The sequence below is a fragment of the Streptopelia decaocto genome (assembly GCF_964273445.1).
Source record: "Streptopelia decaocto genome assembly, chromosome: 6".
In the NCBI taxonomy this organism is placed as follows: Eukaryota; Metazoa; Chordata; class Aves; order Columbiformes; family Columbidae; genus Streptopelia; species Streptopelia decaocto.
The window spans coordinates 63,057,340-63,077,580 of NC_138660.1; the positions used below are offsets into that span (position 1 = coordinate 63,057,340).

Here is a 20,241-nt window from a genome sequence, read left to right on the forward strand (position 1 = left end):
TTGTGAAAAAGTATGTAATTTTGATGGATGTAATTAAATTTAAGTATGTTACATTAAAACACTGATTTTTAAAATATATTTTATAATCACTATTACTTCTATTTAAAATGGCACTTTGTTTAAAATGCATTATTTCCTTTATCTTCCAGCACAGCAAGAGGAGCTGTTTATCGTACTGCAACTTTCTTCATTAAAAATCTCCCATTTTTGATTGTGTTGATATGAACAAGGGAGACCCGGTGACACAAAACATCCTGTATTTTACGTTCTCAGTTTTGGTTGCTTTCTGACAGGAACAACTGCACAGAAAGTAATGTCTGTTCTTTGAAATTTGTGATGGCGCATGTCCAGCTCACACAGAAATACACAGTGAATGTCTGCTAATATACAGTGAACGTCTGCTAAGTTCTGAATGAGTATGTAGGAAAATTATGTTCAGAAGTTTATAATCTCATCACAAGAACAGTGGAAGATGCAGAAACAAACCTGTTGGCAAGCTTCATAAACTGAGCTCCATTAACTTGAACACTGTGGAACCTTAAAATAAAGTGTGTGAATTGCCTGTAATAGACATGAATCTTTGTATTTTTCCTGAATATTATCCTTTAAAAGAGACAAAATACAATATAATAAAATAATCAGATTTAGGAAGACATATGAATTGGAGAATTTTATCTGAACAATTATGAAAACTGAATGCAGGATGCAAGAGTGGAGCTGAAGGAATTATCAGGTTTTGCTATCAGTTGTGGTTATAATGAGTAATTCTACAGACTCCTCCAAAGTTGGGCAAAAATTACTGTAATATCAGACCTACTGTTTATTATTCATGTGCTTTGAGAAACCCTCTTTTCAGACTTCTCTGATTTTTGAGCTATGAAAACAGCAGCACAAATCTGGAAGGAATTGGTTTCTGTCATCTCCTAAGTTACTTTTACATTAGGACATTTTAATAAATAATTGTATTGACCCTTTTATAAAACTCTGGTACTAGAATCAGAATTAGACACACTTTCTACCTACGAAGCCTTTACAATTAGCAATTTTTGAAATTACAAGTGCTAAAATGAAAAAAAAAAAGGTTATAATCTCCAAAAATCTTACAGTTGATACTTTAAAACTTGCATATATGTACACTAATCCTGAGGTAATACATTTAAGGTTCAACACTTTTTCATTGCTTCATTTTCATGTCCTTGTAAGATGAACCAACGCAGTGCCCAACTTTTGTTTTTACAGTATAAAACATCAAAGACCTCGACAGAGTTAAGGACTAATCTCAGCTCAGAGAAGCTTCTGTACTTCCTAAACCGGACTATCAAGATTCCACTTTCATAGTTTCATTATGCTGAAATTCTCATCTTCAAAGAGCGAAATGGGAAGTGGTGGTTACCCCTGGGTTTTAAGAGCTCTGAAGGACAGGAAAACCTGCATAAGACAAGCAGATACCTGGGGAACTGCGAAGCTTGCATCTCCTCCGGGCAACAGGAACCAAAAGCAGCCGTTAAGTCTGACAAATTCTTAAATGTATTTTTTTTTAAAGCTCACAGAAGTAAACCAGCTTAGTGCTTAGCCAGATTAGTGCTTCAATGCTTGCTTAATCATTTACTATGCATAACATTTGTGAATGCTGCAGTGCTAAACTGGCTAAGCTCTAAAGACAGTTTACATAATCAAGCGTTAAACTTCAAGTAGATAAGCAAGGTCATTGCTGCCCCTAGTGCCAAGAAGAGCTCCCAAGTACTGTAAGATTTCTGGCCTCATTAGAATGTTTTCAAAGTTCTTTCTAGGACTCTCCTGATAATTATAAAAGCCCGTTTCTGTATTGAAATGTGGATGAACTTTGCAAGAGAAAAGCAGTTGTTCTCATTTCCTGAAAAATCTTTAAGACGTGTTAAGAAAGAAAAAACAACAACAACCACCACAACAAAATCCTCCTTACAAAAAGTGTTAACACTAAGATCTGAACTCTTGTAAACTTCCATTGCATGGAATAAACACTCGTTGGTTTAACACACAGCATATCAATAATTAGCCTAAGATTGTTCTGTCTGTCCTCAAGAAATATTTAGTGCAGAGAACAGAACACTGCAGTCCATCTCATACAATATTATCTCTTTATGATAGAAAATCTGCCCCTTCTGACAAAATACTAATTTGCTGGGTCTTGTGAAATCTCTGTGGCGTTTTCTGATACCTTTTGCAACATGTAATTTTAAGATACAAAAAACATATTCTCAGAAAAAGCACACAGCAAGCTACCCTTGTCCTCAAGGGTCACAGAACAGGTGAAAAAATACTTAGCTTACAATAACGGGCACTTCAGATTGCGTCAATCACATGATGCCAATTGGGACTTTTTCCCATGAGTATCTTTTATATTGTCATCATATCTGTGCTTTTATCCTTTGCCATTGGAAAACACAAAGGATAGAATAAAATCAACCATCCCTTAGTTAACTTTGACAACATAAAGCGTCCATGAAATCCACGTGAACAATACGTCTTCAAGAAACACAGTTATCACAAGATATAAAACAGACCTTTCTCATTTAAGTGCTTATCAACATGGATTACAGTTTCTCATATGAAAGCTACAAGTGATCACAGTTTCACCTCCTCTAAACCCCCATCACTGAATTTCCCTGAGTTTCCCTTATTAAGACAATTAATTTGCAATAGCTACATTTTATCTTCCAGAAGTATTTCTAGTCTTGTGCTGAAACATGAAGACATGCAGAATGTATTTTGTAGTTTGCTCCAGGAGAAGGAGGGATGCAGGGAAAAGGTTCTGATTGAAGACAAATTGATCACTATGTAGGAGCTTTGCAAAATTCTCAAAGCACTCTTTGGAGCACCTAGAGGCATGTTTCATCTGTTTCAGACACCACAAATTCTATCTCTTCTTTGTTAAATCCACAGAAACTTTTCTACAACTTGATTTTGGTTTGATAATCACATTTTGAGTGAGGCTCCTGACAACAGAAAGTGACAAACAGTATTAGCTAAGGAGAAAATCTTCCTTCCCCATAATTTAAGTACCTCAGGATCTTTCTTCCAAAGCATGTTTCTTATTGCTTCAATATTTATATGCCACCTCTACTTAAGACAGACATATCCTCAAAAGTAGTATGATACCAGGTGGTATCCTACAAAGTCACCAGCAATTTTTAGCACTTGCCTCAGATATTAAACTGGTACCAAATTTTTAGGATTTTTCATTAACAAATGGAAATAGTAAAGCTATTAATATCAGGCATGAAAGCTTACAGAATGGAGAGTAACATTTGACTTTAATACTTTCACTGTAATAGCTGGAGAGTCACATGTGTTCCTTGAGCAGCCACGAACACATTCAGCTGTCTAAAGCCAGCAGTGGTGGTGCTTTGTTGAATGAGAAGGAGTTCAGTTCTGGGCCCCTCAGTTCAGGCAAGAGATTGAGGTGCTGGAGCGGGTCCAGAGAAGAGCAACAAGACTGGGGAAGGGACTTGAACACAAGACCTATGGGGAGAGGCTGAGGGAGCTGGGCTTGTTTAGTCTGGAGAAGAGGAGGCTTAGAGGTGAGCTCAGCACTCTCTAGAACTACCTGAAGGGCAGTTGTAGCCAGGTGGGGACTGGTCTCTTCTCCCAGGCATCAGCAATAGGACAAGGGGCCATGGGCTTCAACTCTGCCAGGGGAAATTTAGGCTGGATATTAGACAGAAATTCTTTGCAGAGGGAGTGGTCAGGCATTGGAATGGCTGCCCAGGGAGGTGCTGGACTCACCGTCCCTGAAGGTTTTTAAACTGAGATTGGCCATGGCACTTAGTGCCATGATCTAGTCAATGGACTGGAGTTGGACCAAGGGTTGGACTTGATGATTTCTGAGGTCTTTTCCAACCCAGTCAACTCTGTGATTCTGTGTGATTCTGTGAATTTTGTTCCATGAAAACCTGCTCCTCACTGGTCCCAGCTGTGGTTGTGTGACAAATTTCCTTTTTCTCTAGGTTCACATATGCTCAGGGGAAGACATTAGTTTCAGGAAGATAAAAGCATTTGAAGCTGATTTTACCCACTTGAGCAAGAGAAATCCACAGGCTGGAGACCGAGGCAATGGACACCAAAGACAGCATGATTGGAATTTCACAGATATCTTCTGAAATTGAGTGGCAGTAGGACATTTGCTGAGAAAGATCGATTCTGCAGCTTTCAGGTTGAAAGAGAAAATTGAGACAGGTTTGACCGTTTCCGTCAGGTTAGGGCTAAGAGAGACACGCTGGCTGTTATTTACTTATTTTCTTTGAAAGATTCATAAAGAAGTTTAAGAGGATAATTATAGGAGAACAAAATAGCACAGGGAATAACATCAAGAGGAATATGGAGCTTTGCTTCATCTGTAACAAAAATAGAGCATCAGCAGGAATCCAGCGGGCACTGGGGGATCTGTCTGGGCAAGTATTGCTTAGGCAAGCAGGTTACAATTGTCCTGTGGTCGTTACAAAATCTATGGAAGTTAATGCTGAGATTAACAGGGATGTTTACAGCTCTCACAACTATTGCTGTTGTCCCTCCAATCTGCCACATCAAATAAATGTCACTGTATTGTTCATTATCTATCTATAACTTACTATTCATGAATACAAAGGTTGGAAAACTTTTTTGTTTGTTTTCTTTCATGGTGAAGCTTCAGTTCTGAGGTTTGGGTAAAGCTTCTGGAGGGGAGCTCAGGTATAACTGTTTCATCTCAAAAAACACCCCAAAAAACAACAACAGCACACCAATACTCAGTATTTCATATATTTGAATTAAAGTGAAAGATCTTTAATTATACCATTTGGAATATCAGAACTATTCATCATAGTGTAAAACTTTTTTTTTTAATGCTTAATTGATAAAAGATATTAGCATTTTAATTATCTGTCAGGTGAGAAGCAGAGCATGGGGATAAAGATTACTTCGTTATATAAGTATTTCAAAAGTTATTATTTCGCGTCTATCAGGAAAGCCCCAAATTACATTCACAATACTGGTGTCCTTATTGACTCATGCTGAGCAGACTAATGGGCATTTCCAGGCTTTCTTAGCCCAGAAAAAATGCCACTTTTAGCCACATCCTCACTCAGGGCTCAAAGGACGTATCCCTTCTGCTTTGAACAGCCATGTTACCCTGGCTTTGTAACTTGGTCAAGAATGTGTGTTGCAAATATACACTTGAGCATAGGATTAAAGGGGCTGAGTCTGTTCACACAGTATCACAGTATGTTTGGGATTGGAAGGGACCTCAAAAGATCATCTAGTCCAATCCCCCTGCTGCAGCAGGAACGCCCGGGTGAGGAGCTTCTGTTTTCATTTGACAGTTTTTCCATGCATCTGTCTTATTGCATGTTTAAAAAGTACTCCTATTCATAACAGAAAAGGAATGTGAAAAGCATCTTTTAAAATTCTGATAAAAAGGAAAAAATGTATCAAAGTTGCAAAAATGTTTCAAAGTACAGTTTTTACACAATAACACATAACATGGAAAGCACATTCAATTTGAAAATTTTCCAAAAAAAGAAAAAAAATTCAAAAAGCTGTTGGCCAACCTTTATGTCTATGAGATCCATCCATGTCGGAGAACTCAATGTGATTTTCATCAGCCCAATACAGTCTGTGGTTGACATAATCTATCGTCAGAGCCATAGGTCTGGATATCTGTGTTTCTATGACAACTGATTGACTGGAGCCATCCATACCAACACGGCCAATGTGAGGATACTCACAGCAATCAATCCAGTACAAGTATCTATAAAACAAAATACAATGATTGCTTCATTTGGAGATGCAAAAATTATAATAATAAATAATTCATGTATTTAGTTGATCTCAACAATAAATCAGTAATTATCCTTTAAAGTTTATATCTTTCAGATGGCTTTTCGGATTCGTCCAGACCTGTCTGTAAATGAGAGGGAAATGTAAAGAGGTTGAACAGCGGAGTCCTCATGTTGTGATTTTATCTAATTCGTTATAGATTAGTAAAAAATGCATTTAAATTGCTTAGTTTGGATCCCTTAGAATTTGAAATACCAGCCAGGTTGGACTTCATGAATCTCGCAGCCTACAAAAACGCCAGCTCTACTAAACTTATGGCAAATACTATGCTACATTAAAATAGTTTGACATAAAGGGCTTAAAAATGGGTAAAGCAATGAGAAAGACTATTAGAGAGCTGAGTAGCAATTTTCTCCTCCATATGCTATTTTGCCAAAATACAGAGCATGTGTTTTTTTTTTTGTTTTGTTTTTTTGTTTTTTTGTTTTTTTTTTTTTTTTTAAAAAAAAAAAAAAAAAAAAAAAGAAAAGAAAGAAAAAAGAAGTGCCATCACTTAGAACCTCAGGACAGATCTTCCCAGCTGGGTAACTGATATCTCTCTACAGGCTTTGGACTGGCTCTCAAAAACCCAGATGCAGTTCATATTCTTAATAGCCACCTTGTGTAGTATTTGTGTGCAGGAGAAAATGGTGGCCCTAAAACAAGCTACAGGTATCAAAAAACACAGGTGCGATACGTTGGCACAGAGCCTGCTCGAAAGAAGCGGTAGAGAAAGAGAAGTTTCTGCATTGATTCCAGCAGAAAACTTTATCGTTGGAAACATATCATTACTATTGTATGGCATCAACATTATAATTGATTTAGCATTTCTCATTTGTGAGAAAAAAAACTATGATGAATACAACTTCAAACAATAAGTCTGAATTTGAATCGCAAACACAGGTTTTCTTTCAAGCAGCTTTTCATATTAAAATTAAAATAAATGAACGAGAAAATAAATACATTAAAAAAAAAGAAAATTAAAGTTACAAACTAAGTCTCCTTAAATAAACTCCTTAACTGAATGTATCCTAATAAGTAATAAGTCCAGTTATTAGAATGGTGTGAAAATAGAAGCCTTAATTGTATAGATATAAAAGGCAAAAGCTATCTTCAAATTATGCAGGATTAAACATTTTCTCTGTTTGATGAACATGCAAAAACTATCAGAAAAAAAGGCTTCAAATATGTGGTAACTGAATGGCCCAACCTATTTTCAAAACTGGTAAACACAGAAAAGCGCTAACAATACAGTTCACTTCAGTGAATAAATGAAGCAAAATGTAAGAATTATCTTTCATATAAATATGAACTTTTTGCTATTTTGCAACACACTTCTTTAAGAAAAATAGGGATATTTCTTCAAATATCTGCTTTTCTCCTACTAGAAGAACATTTATGGAGTAGTAAATATAACAAAACATGGTTTAGTACCTGCATTCATCTTTCTATTATACCAATTTGACATGTAACGATGATATAATAAGCATTGGTAATGCATTTTAGACTACTGATATCCACTGTAGCTGAAAGTCAGATAATAAAAAACTAATTAGTGCTTCCTATCTTTTATTCATAGAAAATATTTAAATATAAAATTAGAATTAAAAATGAATTACTGCAAAATGGTTGCTTCATACCCAGCTTGAGGATCTACGGAGAGATCTCTAGGAAACTTCACTCTTTTGCTCACGAGGACCGTAGGGTATAAGCCATTGAGTTTAGACACCTCGATAACTCGCTTTTCCGTATCAGACCAATAGAGATTCTTCCCAATCCAATCAACAGCCAGCGCATTGGGAACAGCTGTATTGTGGACTACCTAGAAAATAAAAAATCACATAAATTATTCATCTAAATACTGGGAAAAGGAACGACAATTCAAGAGTTAACAGTACCAGACTATTAAGAGGGTGTATGTATGACACAATGACATATAACATGTGAAAAATAGGCATTCCCTGTTAAACAACGGCACTTCTGAAGTAATGACACTTTTTAGGTGACTAAGATAATGTGACGCTTTCCTTATAGTAAGGGAGAACGGAAAATGCCCTGATATAGTAAGTACCCAATTTCTAACTTCCCTGTATTATGCACTGCCTTTAAGAATTTTTCATCTTAAGATTCTAATATTCTGTTTGTCTTACTTTAAAAAAAGGAGACTCTTTCCCCTTTCCTACTCCGTTTATTTTTCAGGATGGAGATGAGGCTCTCTCCTCATAACGTGCCCTCAAACACATCTGCTGATTAGCTCACCAGCTCTCTCTCCAGTCTACATCAGCATATATTTCATTTTAATATTGCAGCAGTGCCATGTGTCATCATGAGAGAGAGACCATAAGGGCACCCAACTCAGGCAAACAGAAAAAGATTACTTAGTTGGAAAGTAAACACCGCGCTCTTATTTCCAATATTCATGTAAGAGAGGAACTTTCTAAGAATTAGTTAAATTTCAAAAGGACTAAATTATTAAGGAATAAACTAAGAGACAGAAGCAATTTACTGACCTACTAGAAAATCTATGTTCTACTGACAGGGACACGTTATACTCAAAGGTTTTGATGACTTGAATATTTCTGAGACTTGAACAAACGTCTCTAGAAATACATGATTACAAATTCATCATGATTGTAGGACTCAATCTTGCTTCACTGGGAGTACTTCATGTTAAGTGTTGAGTGACATTTGAATATTCCCAGTCATCAGAGTCCAACAACTTCTAGGTTTATAAATTCTATTCCTGATAAGGTCTATTCTGACCTATTCTATTCCTGATTAGGTCCTGATTAGGTCTGTGCAACTGAACTTAAGGAAAAAAAAAAAATCAGATGGAGCAATACTTCAAAATAATTGAGATTTCTAAGTACTAATAATGGGTTTATTACTGTAGTGTGCATTCTAATTTATTGCCAACTTCATCACTAAAAGCATGTGCACTAGAATATAAACTTTACACATAAACCAGATTATGTATAACTGAATGTATTATTTTTTATTTATTTACCATTTGAAGATACTGAAAAGCCTTCAAGATAAGGAATACTGCAAGATAATTTAAACCAATATTATAGTTATGAATATGTAAAAGTACTCTTCCAGGTTATTACCTTATTTATCACCTCATAAAATCTTTTTAAAATTAAATCCAGGCATGCACCATTTTTTTTAAACACTAATAAAATACTTTATTTTCTAATATGTTAGCACTACCAGCTTCACTGTTTTATAAATGTGTAACAGCAGCAACAGTTGCACTGTAACATGGGACATTTCATGCAGAAATGGATAGCTCTGCAAACTTTATATAATGGTTTAGCTACACATCAGCCCAAGTAATTAGGCTCTTTTCTGATTACTTGTCCTTTGGAGGGTCACTTTAAGCTTATTCCAGTCACTGAGATCATCAATGTGACATTTAAAGGACACAATCCAGCTCACTACAGCATTTTCCTATAACAAACTTCATTTGAATTTACAATACTATACATAAAACTCTGTGCTAATGTTTGAACACCTTCACGTGAAAAAGTTGCATTGTATAAATATCTCTTCCAAGATCAGATACAAAAGAAAAATGAGATGCCATCAGATTTCTCCAACCAAGAAAGCTAGAGCTGGCATGCTAGAAAGATGCTATGTTCTATATCAGAAATCCTGGGTAATATATCAAACAATATCATTTACACTATGAGTATATTAATCTATAGTAAATAGTAAAACAAGAAGTACGAAGCAAATAAAAGAAGAAATGCATACTTCAAGGGAAAAGGTTGTCAACCATAAAAACTCTCATAATAAAAACTTACACAGGTTTACCGGGAAACTAATTATTTGTAACATCAATTATTAAATGTGTAAAGTATTAAAATCTAAGTCAAGGAGACAAAGTTACCATTTGGCACTAGATAAAAGATTACAGAGAGACAGCTACAATATATAATTCTTGACAATCCCTTGCACACATTTTCAGCTTTCAAAGGCCAAATCTGGGCCAAGTTTTTAAGTGAAAAATATTACAAAAATCTAATGCATTTATTTTCACAACTTTTATTTTGAATTTGACATACTATTTGAGTAAAATCTCCATCAAGATGACACTTGTTCTTTAAATTGCACAATATTAATGAAGAAAAGAAGAAATACCCACCATGCCCCCAACCTAATTTCCTTCTAATGTTTGTTCAAATTCCTGAAATTTTACTTAAAAACTGGAATAATTATTACATTCACAGAAAGCAATAGGATTTTTTTCTGTACTCCCCTGCCTGGCACACATAAGAGAATAAGCAAAGAAGAATTCTTTACTGCTTATCACAAATTCTGGAAAAATGCTCAGGTAAGTCAACAAATGTCCTTAATAGTGGATTTGTGAATTTATTCCACTAAAGAGGCAAAACAGAATGTGCAGAAATGGGAGTGAACTTTTACCCTGGATTATTCACAGCAGTTATTTTCATTATCAGTGTAGTGGAGGTGGGACAAAAAACAAACTGAAGACCACAGAAAACTGTATATGAAGAAATAGTATACCAGTCTATTTACGCAACTTACACATAATTATACCTCATTTTTCCTTTGGCCTCCTGTACACCATACTCAGCTGCCAATTCAGTCAATGGGCAATTAAGTCAAAAGGAATATAGCTCATAAATATAGTCCTCTTAGTTCCTACCTCTATTTCAAATAAGACCGAAATGCAATTACATTTTACTAGGACTTGCTACATCTTTCTGTGCTACTATTCTTATAGCAAAATCTGGGTTAAATCCATGAAGGAGCATTTCCCAAGATACTCAAAAAATGTAATTCTGGTAGTGACACCATTCATCCCCACTTACCTTGATGTCACTTCCATTTAAACACATTCTGTTTATGCGACTGCCATTTGGTCTGCTGGAATCAATCCAATAGATGAACTCTTCTCTGTAGTCAAAGTCTATTGCAATCACATTGTTCAGCCCCTAAAAATGGAAGAAAAAAGTTTGTTTATTCAGGTGTTTGAACACAAACCATTTGATAGCATTCAGAATGCAAAATACATTGCATATAATATTCAAGATATTTTATTTTACCAACTGCATATATTTGGACTCTCTCATTTTTCCATACACTACTTGTAAGCAATCATAAGAAGATAAAAATTGTAACAGAAATAAACCTGGTAAAAAAGAACTATCTCACTTCAAAAATGCAGGTGACATATAAAACTAAATGATGCTTCTGCTTTTTTAATTCCTGTTACTACAACTAACTTTAATGGTAAGTACTGTAACTCTTGCTCAATTCCTCTTGCTCAGTTCCTCTGCTAATTACTACCTTTGGCATCACTTTAATATTCATTTTATAACAGTAAACTTGGAAATAGCATAAAATTTATTCTCTTTATTTAATGAAATAATTTCATTATTAATATGACTTAAGCAGGAATCCAAAACTGTGATGTTCAAAAAAGCATTAATTTTAATTCCTGAATAAGAAGGTTTTCAATTCTTAGATATTATAGGTACTGTGTGGATATGTATGTGTATACACACACAGGTAGTATAAACATTAAGTGTGAAAGTGAAGAGATGTAGCAGGCATCTGGAAGTCTCCTATGTCTCCAATTATTAAGCCAATACATTGTAAGAAGGAGCACTGATCAAATTCGACATACTCCTATAGGCTGGAAAGAACAGTCATATAATAATGGCTTTTCATCCCAAATGGCAGATAAGAGAGAGGGATTCCATTCAGATGATGGCTTTTATTTCCTTATCTGAGAACAGGAAAGCCTTGTCCCATAATCTGCTTAACGTTCTGCCATGTAGCAAAATAATTATTCTTAATATATTAATACAAAGATGTTGTTATCAATCAAATACGGAGCAGCAGTGGTAAAAAGAACGGATGCAATTTGCACTCCGTGTAAAATCGCAGGATCGGATAATCAGTTCTGTTATCAGCCCAACGACATTCTACTCTCAGGTAGATCAGCAACCTCCTTTGTTAATGTAATTCACAGTTGTGGAGGGGATGTGCTGGACTAACCAACTCTAAAATACTAAGAACAACAATATTTAATTGCACAGAAAGTGATACATGGCGTTTCTGCCAGCTACTAGAGTATAATACTGTAAATCTATCTTTTAATCAAAATGCAGAAAGCTGCATAAACCATCATTAAAGAAAGTCTTAACCAATCCAGTGTTGGAGGGCCACTCTCATTTTCAAAAATCCCATATCCATGTACACGGGTTTTTAACAGAACCAGCTGCAGTTCTCACAGTCATAACTGTGCCGCAAAACATTTTTCCTGTCTCTTTTTTCTACTAGTAGTGTAAATGCATCTGCAGATAAACCCCCACCCCAAATTCTTAACAAAGGAGACAAGTGCATGAATATAAAAGACTATGACAAATATATAATGTTCTAGAAATCAAGGTCAGTAATTTGTATAAAAATTAGCCATACACCAACATATTCTATAACACTGTATGGTTTTTAAGCATCCAGAGTAATAAATAGAATTGACTCCCTGTAAGTTTTTGGCTTCAAGTGTTTTATTTTGGGTCAGTTTAGTTCCAATATTGATCAGAAGATCAACAGGTAAAATTATTTCTGTTCTTCTCCACTACGGTTTCTGTAATCTACATGTCCCTTTTAGGTCCCCCTAGCATAATTCTTTGTCACTTCTCATGTAATCTGCTTTTAGAAGGAACAGGGTCGCTTTCAGATGGCATCAGCTGCATTAGTCTCCCCTGGTTTTGGCTGCTGTTGTTACACACAGCACATGGTGTCCTAGGCCATGAATTGCTGTCCCTTGGTGCCCCAATTAGAAGAATGCAGGTAAACCCCACAAAAAATGAGGAGGAAGGTTCTGTTCTCTCTATCTGCTCTGTCTATGGAAACCCTAAGGATTTTGATGAGTAGGAGCGAAGGAAATGATAGGCAAAGAACATACATGAGACACAATTTGAAGAGTTGCACTGTATGCAAAAAAACCCAACCAACCAAAACAAAAAAACCCAAACAAACCAAACAACAAAAACAGAGACAAAAGAGCTGGCATGTAACAACTCAGAGAACACCGAACAAGCTCCTACTTTCAGCTCCTTTACTCTGAGTTTATGTGAACAGGTGTTAGAATGGCAAAGCACAGATCAAATACACAGAGAAGGGCGGTTTTGCTCCTTTGCCAGAGCAGCTCTGGTATTTGCCTTCATTTGGTAGATGTGTAAGGAAGAGTCGATCCATCATAACACGATGAGGAGAAAAAGGTGTCCTTATGAGGAAGACAGCCCACCTCTTCTGCTGGTATAGCTCCCTCTTCTGCTTTCAAATCTGGATGCTTTTAAAAATGCCATATTTATAGGATCAAAGGCCAGTAGGTTCAGTAACAGGGATATTTAGTAGCCTAGTTGAGTAATGTGATATGGAAAATACAGATTCTCTTCAACGGCTGGAGCTACACAGTCTGTAAAGCACTGGAGTCCATTAAATTCAAGACTGACGAAGCTCTGAGCCAATCTGTCTGCACCAACCATAAAGATAATTAACTGTTGCTCCCCTCTTTTCACAGGCTTCTATTACTAAATATACCAGCAAAAGAGGAGAGAGGCAGTGAGATGTAAACGAGAGGCAGTCAGAAGGATTTCAGAAGAAATAACAGACTTGAATGCAATGCTTGCTATGCTTAAATAAAATCAATGTTTAATGCAAGATGGTTAATTTTGTAATTACTGTTGTGAAGACCTGAACACCTCTCTTGTGACATTAAGATGCACAGTGTACTGACACAAAAAGTCAAAAAAAGCCTAATGCTATTGACTGGCATAACAGATTTTTCTCGTCTTTCTAATTAGTACTCAAGATAAGAGATGTTTTTATTAAAACATATTTTGAAAGTCTAATCTATGGTAAGTAACTACACTTAGGTGAAGCATAGAAGCAGAGCAGAAACTGCTACAATGACAGCTCTGTACTTACTGGGTGACTTTCTACTTTTTTAGTTTTTCAAATAAAGTGTTTTTCCTTTAAAATAATTTGTGGTAATTACATAAAAAGTTAGATTTAACTAAAGATATTTGTTCATGTATTTTAATACCATAAATCTTGAACTTCTGTGTCTACATCAATAAAAATATATTTGGGTTATGACAGTAAGTAGCTCAAATACTACATGGCCAAATACTTTTTGGGGTTCTTTTTGCAAACGGAAATATACATGTTGTTCAAGACATATTGTGATGGAAGAAGATCACAAACGTGTTTTTTTAGTACATCAGAATGACTGACAAAACAACTGCCTGAGCTTTAGTCATGTCAAACTCAGGTAAATTAGGCAATTTTAGATATTCTAAAAACTGTGGAGGTACTGCAGTTGTTCTGCGGTGCATACAATGCCAATTGTAGGATGATGTTTCTGTCAGCTGCACACTTTAGAAAAGAATAAAAGTATTGAGTTAAACTTAGAGCACGGTACTATGATTATACCTGTTTCAACAAAGTGTAGTTGGATCCATCAGTGCTAATTTTTCTTATTTCATGATGATCAGCCAGAATTAAGAAAGGTTCCTCATCTAAACCCCGGGAGAAAGAATATATTAGACTAGCTTTTACGTTAATTTATGGAAAATCAGGAATACAATGCTGAAATACAGATGGCTTGAAAAATAAATGTTACATGCTCTGATCAATGTTATGGATGAAAGAAATATTTAAGACATTCAAATGTTCCAAGAAAGATCAATGATGCAGTATAAAAATGAACAAAGCAATTAATTAGTATATCTTTCAATGTAATTTAATTTTTTGCCTTTGTAATATGGGAACCATACTGTATTTTAAGCTAATTTATTGTCAGAGATTAAATTTGAAATATGACTTGTTTTAATTTCAACATTCACTTTCAAATTACTAAGACTATTATTTGTCACAGTTGCAAATCCAGCTTGTTTTGACCATTGCTTTTTGAGATTTCAATCCTCTGAAAATTACAGACAAAGAAACAGCTATTCGGACAAAGCTTGATTCTCTAATTCTGAACTGAAGCCAGATTTGGCTTTTTTACCCTTGGCTTTCCAGTTTATTAAAAAGTGTTCCTTCAGATAATCATTCATGCCACAACTTACTTTGCAACATCTCTGATGCTGATATACATAATAGTAAAAAAAAAAAATAATTTATATATAATATATATTTAAAGTTGTCTTTATTTTAGCTCTATTAAGAGGGACTTTAGCTAAAATAAATAAAAAACCCCGCTAATATTTAAAAATGTATTTAAGATTCGTATCTACTGCTCATACACTCTGGAATGTAATGTGTTGTCCAACCTACTCTTGTACTGAATACCTTGTACCACCTTGCTTGCCTTTTATGTTCAACCCAAAGACATTCTCCAGTTCTGAAATGACCTGAGCATCATCCTCGGTACCGGCTGTCCGTGGTTTGTGGAGAATGGCTGTGATGATGTGCTCTGTTGTAAAGAGTTCAAGGCAACTTTTGCAAGAAATCAAGCATCAGGTGTGTTGGCACCTCCTCACAGCACAACCATCCTCACCACAGCACAAAAAGCTTTGTCATGATCACTTTTGAAGTTTGATATACAACAACTCCAACTGTTGAGGTTTGATATATGACAAGTCCAATAAAGTGCACTGTGATGTGCTCCAGCTCCCCTCCTCATTTGAGTGATCTATGGCTTCTAAATAGATGAGTAGCTTGCAAGGCGTGAGGCAGGAGTAAAGCAAAATCCAGACTATTTCTGCCCTCTCCTGTGCTTCCTCTTCCTTTCACTGATCTAGTGAACCCTACTCACTGAAGCACATAAAAATAACATCAGTGCCATGGACGTGGGTGTGAGGAAATAACCAATGTTCTTATATATCTTGAACTTTACTGTGTATTACATATAAGACTGCAGGATTTCATATGTTATAGGAATAATGGATTTTGCAATTTCTATTACTTTTTCCTGTTCTTCTTTTTCATACCAGGGAGTTTGACGTATATTCTAATTATCTAATGTTGAAGACATAAACCAGCAGAAGTCTTTTAAACACTTATCATAAACATACTATTATCATATGACTCAGAAGTAAAATTAAGTGATGTATTTTAACTTTTCTAATACTTTTTCTAATAAAGTTACTAATTCAAACTTCCATAATCCACTGTGACTATTCACTAAAAATTATTTGAGCATAATACATGCTAAAAATAGAACTTGTTATTACATTCAGACATTGAATCACATTCTTATTGTTCATTAAAGTAGTGTGCTTCAAAGTAACTCAGTTTACCTTTCATAAAGGGTAACACAGACCTTGGATTATTTTGGATACAGCAATGAATTAAAAAAAAAGTGATACCTGAAAGGGATTTGCAGCCATGTAGGTTATCAGGCTGTATTTCATACCCATCCGCACACAAGCATTTGTAAGTCCCGTATGTATTGATGCATTGCTGGCTACAGGGAAATCCCGATGAACACTCATCAATATCTACGCAGGTTTTGCCATCATCCTTCAGCCGGAATCCAGGCCAGCATTTGCACTGGGAAACAAATACAAATAGATTCATTTTGAATTACTGATTGATTCTGCTTGTTTTCTTAAGGACTTTCTTCTGAATATGATAGCATTATAACTTTTTTCATGTCGTCTCGTTTTTTCAAGTAACATCTTTCTTACATTGCTTTTTATCCTGTTTACAAGCAGACATACCTACATTTCTTTTCAGCTATTGCTGGTGTGATCCTAAGTACCACTCCTTCCAAAATAACCCTGCAAAATGAGTAATTATTCTTTCTTCTTTAAATGAAGAAAAAGTAAAATAACATCTGACAAACGTGGAAAGGATTCTTTCATGAAAATAATGATGGATGAACCCTTTGGAGTTCTTTCTTTTCAAGTATACACGCGCTTTTTGGTAAAGATATACAAGTTTTAATAATTTTTCTTGAAGTACTGATAACATCTAGCATTCTGTGTAACAGGTACAGTAATATGAATGAGCACTCTTGAAGGTGATTTTTATTGAGGTCTGCTGACCACCATGGCAAGCTTATCACATGCAGTGTGAGTGATGGAAAACACAAATGGGTGGGGAGGTTTGGAAACAGGGGCATATTTTCAGTCACAGAAAACTTTGTGTCATATTCCTTCCTGTATCCTCTACATAATCCTCTGCAGAGACCCATGATGTTTTCTCCCCGATGATGTTATTTCAACAAGGTTTTTGCTGTACCCAACCAAGCCTTCAGCTCTGTAGTCTATGGCCTCCTGACATGGCTTCAGAGGTTTGAACACCTTCAGAGCTAACCCATGTTGGACAAATGTTATTTACTTCTCAGCAGGTCAACATTCTATTAAAAAGATGAAATGATTAGGGGTGAAGTCAGGGTTACTTCAGAGTTAAAACTGTGAAAAAATCTCTCGTCTACTCTCGGCTTCCACTTACAGCTTAGTGCAGCCTGTGGCCAGGGTTTACCTGCCACCCACAAGTATTCCCCTGCACGCCTCCAGGCCAAAGAGCAGATGTAGGTGATTCAGAAAACACCATCACATGCAGACAACTAATGATTTTATTCTGCAACTTAGGCGATTATACTTTGTTTATACATTTCTGTGTCTTCGACTTAGAAAAAATATGGAGACAACTATTCACTCCTATGTCGTCTTCTTTTTCACACCTGATTTTCAGTGCTCTGTACACATCAGTATGATTTGCTGTATTTAAAACATGGTACGTTCTTTTCCATAGGTATAAAATATGCATTTTACTTTTTTTTTTTTTAATACAATTGGCAATTATTTGCTTACTGGAAATAAAATTCTGAATGTCCTTACTATGACAGGTAAGCTGTTTCATTACAATGAAATACAGCACGAGTTCTATTATAACCACACAGTAGTTAATAATTAAGAATTTGCATTACATTACATCACATTTTGTAATTACTTACCTTGTATCCAACAGGAAGATCCTGACAATCTTGAGAACAGCCACTAACTTTCTTACTGAGGCATTCATTAATGTGGCAGCTTTTCTCATCAGATCCATCACTACAATCTTCTTTGTTATCACAAACAGCAGTTTGAGGAACACACTTGCCATTTTTGCACATGAAAAAAGAGCTGTTACATGACTGCTCTGAAAAACAGAAAAAGAGAACACAACTTTGTGTAGTCTGTTAGTACTGGGAATGACTTTTCTCATGGACCGGCTGCAATGCGTGCATGGGAGATGAAACAATTGAGTATTCATTTTTTATTGATAGTTTAATTATACCTTTTACATTTCAGTCTCTTTAAAGGTTTATTCCTCTCCTGGAAAATGTGTGAATACTTCAACTTATTCCCTCCCACACATTTGTTTTCATTTAACTGAGAATCTTCTACCTTATCTCTACACAAAATACAGTTCCATAATTTGCAAAACTTGCAAAGTGTGGCTTCTCTCCCCTGTGGACGCTTGGGTGTTTAGTAACGTGACTGACTGAATTCTGACACATTCCTTGTCTGAGGACACGCATACATGTCTTTTTTTTCCTGTTGGGAAAAACTTGATTATGTCAGCTCAGCTACTTTCAGGTTCTTCATATCAGAATCAGAGCATTTCTTGTTAAAGGAAGATCGTTGCCTTACCTCAAAGCAAATGAGTGATTTCCATCAAAACTGGTATAAAGGACTGGGCTACTGTACAATAAAGTGGTAAGATCTAGACAGAAGAACTGGTCTTTCAAAAAGCCACAGAATAGCACATGATATCCACACCATGACTCATTTTCCACTCAAAGATGAGCCAGAGCTCAGCTAAGTTATGCCATTAGAAAATACCAATATCAACAAATCACATTTTGTCAGTAATTTGCTAATAAAAATAGACCATTTTTTAATATACAAAGAACAACCTAACATCCACTTTGGATGATCTACTTCAGTGTGATGAGTATATTGAACATTTATGCATTCATGAACTAGCAGCCATCTTATGCCAGAGGAACTGATAGCTTGAATTTTGTCAGCTGAGGTTTTGGATGCTGAGAACTGACAGACATTCTCCTTGCAGACATAAGGAATATCACCATGAAAGCACTGGAGATTTAAGCTATGAGGTTTCACATCTGCTAGTCTACAATTCTAAACCATTGCATTCCAAAAGGAAAGGCCTCATGTTACCAAAAAAATTAAATACAAACCTGAACTTTTGCATTTTATGTTTATAGGTGCTTCATCAGAATGGTCTGGGCAGTCAAAATCACCATCACATTGCCACTGGGAATTTAACAGGCACCTTCCATCAGCACAAGTGAACTCTCCAGGGCGACAGTGCCGATACCCTAGAGACACAGCAACCAATAACTTCATACTTGGCTTCATAATTTAAACATAAAATTTTCCATATGTAAGGCAATGTAAGTAAAATAAAAAATAAAGTATTATTATAATCTAAAATAAAAATATTTTTTTAAAGATATTAAAAAAAGATAAAAGTAAAGTTTGCAGTCAAATAAGAAATCTCATGTTTGAAATCTTGATGAATTAGGCTATTAATTTTAACATCCTGACAACACCTTGAAAAGTCTGGTTTGGAATTTGATTCCTACTCTCTAGGAGCAGTTCCCTTTCTCAGAAAAGAATGTAACCCTTTCCTAAAATTATGCTATAACAACTTTACCATACTAGTCACACATTAAGGTGTGTATTTGATTACAAGCTAACAGAAAATTGCATTGCAGCTGTGCAACACACAAATGTTGCTGTAGATTTCAGTTTACTCAGTAGAAATTAAATAGAGCCAGTGCCCGAAAGGCAGGTCCATACTACAATTAGATCAGGAATTTGTGCACCCTCTGCTTCTGTCGCAGTTTCTTCCTTCTGTCTCTTTTAAACTCTGTTAAACCATCACTATTTATCTGTCAGTATTTTAAGGGACCATGCATGTATATATCAATATTTTGCAGGTGTGACTGACCCATTGCATTGCTGCTATTGATACTGAATGTGTAGTTCACTGGTTTCCAATTGGTTATCTGTCATTAATAAATCAATAACTTGCTTTGATCCTGTCTTGGTTTAAACCACTTGAACTAAGCAGTTTTTCCCTACAACAGATTATTGCAACAAACTGCCCCTTTCAAAACTCCATACCGTTTACATAACCCAAAAGCAAATGGAAGGTGTGTTTGTTCCCGTCTTTCTTCAAGGATCTAGAAGTCTATGCTGGTGAGCGGTGTGGAGAGGGAGGAGCAGTAGAATGAACTGGCTGGTAAGGAGAACCCAACACCCTCAGTAGATGCACTTCAGGATTTTGTTTCACACGAGCTCTCCTCTGCTCTTGTGGACTTCACGCCCGCTACTGGCTGAAGTGTATCATAGAATCATTTTGGTTGGAAGAGACCCTTAAGATCATTGAGTC

At 35.7% G+C, this 20,241-nt stretch overlaps 1 protein-coding gene across 1 annotated transcript in view; it reads right to left on the bottom strand.

The window, feature by feature from the left end:
- LRP1B (LDL receptor related protein 1B) overlaps window positions 1–20,241 on the bottom strand; it is a 683,918-nt gene that overhangs the window by 104,768 nt on the left and 558,909 nt on the right. The window contains exons 54-60 of the mRNA XM_082055474.1: window positions 19,022–19,162; window positions 17,786–17,973; window positions 16,191–16,374; window positions 14,311–14,396; window positions 10,674–10,796; window positions 7,473–7,654; window positions 5,565–5,764 (exon numbers count right to left, since the gene is read on the bottom strand). Of these exons, the coding sequence (XP_081911600.1) occupies window positions 5,565–5,764; window positions 7,473–7,654; window positions 10,674–10,796; window positions 14,311–14,396; window positions 16,191–16,374; window positions 17,786–17,973; window positions 19,022–19,162 (1,104 nt within the window). The remainder of the gene's footprint in view (window positions 1–5,564; window positions 5,765–7,472; window positions 7,655–10,673; window positions 10,797–14,310; window positions 14,397–16,190; window positions 16,375–17,785; window positions 17,974–19,021; window positions 19,163–20,241) is intronic.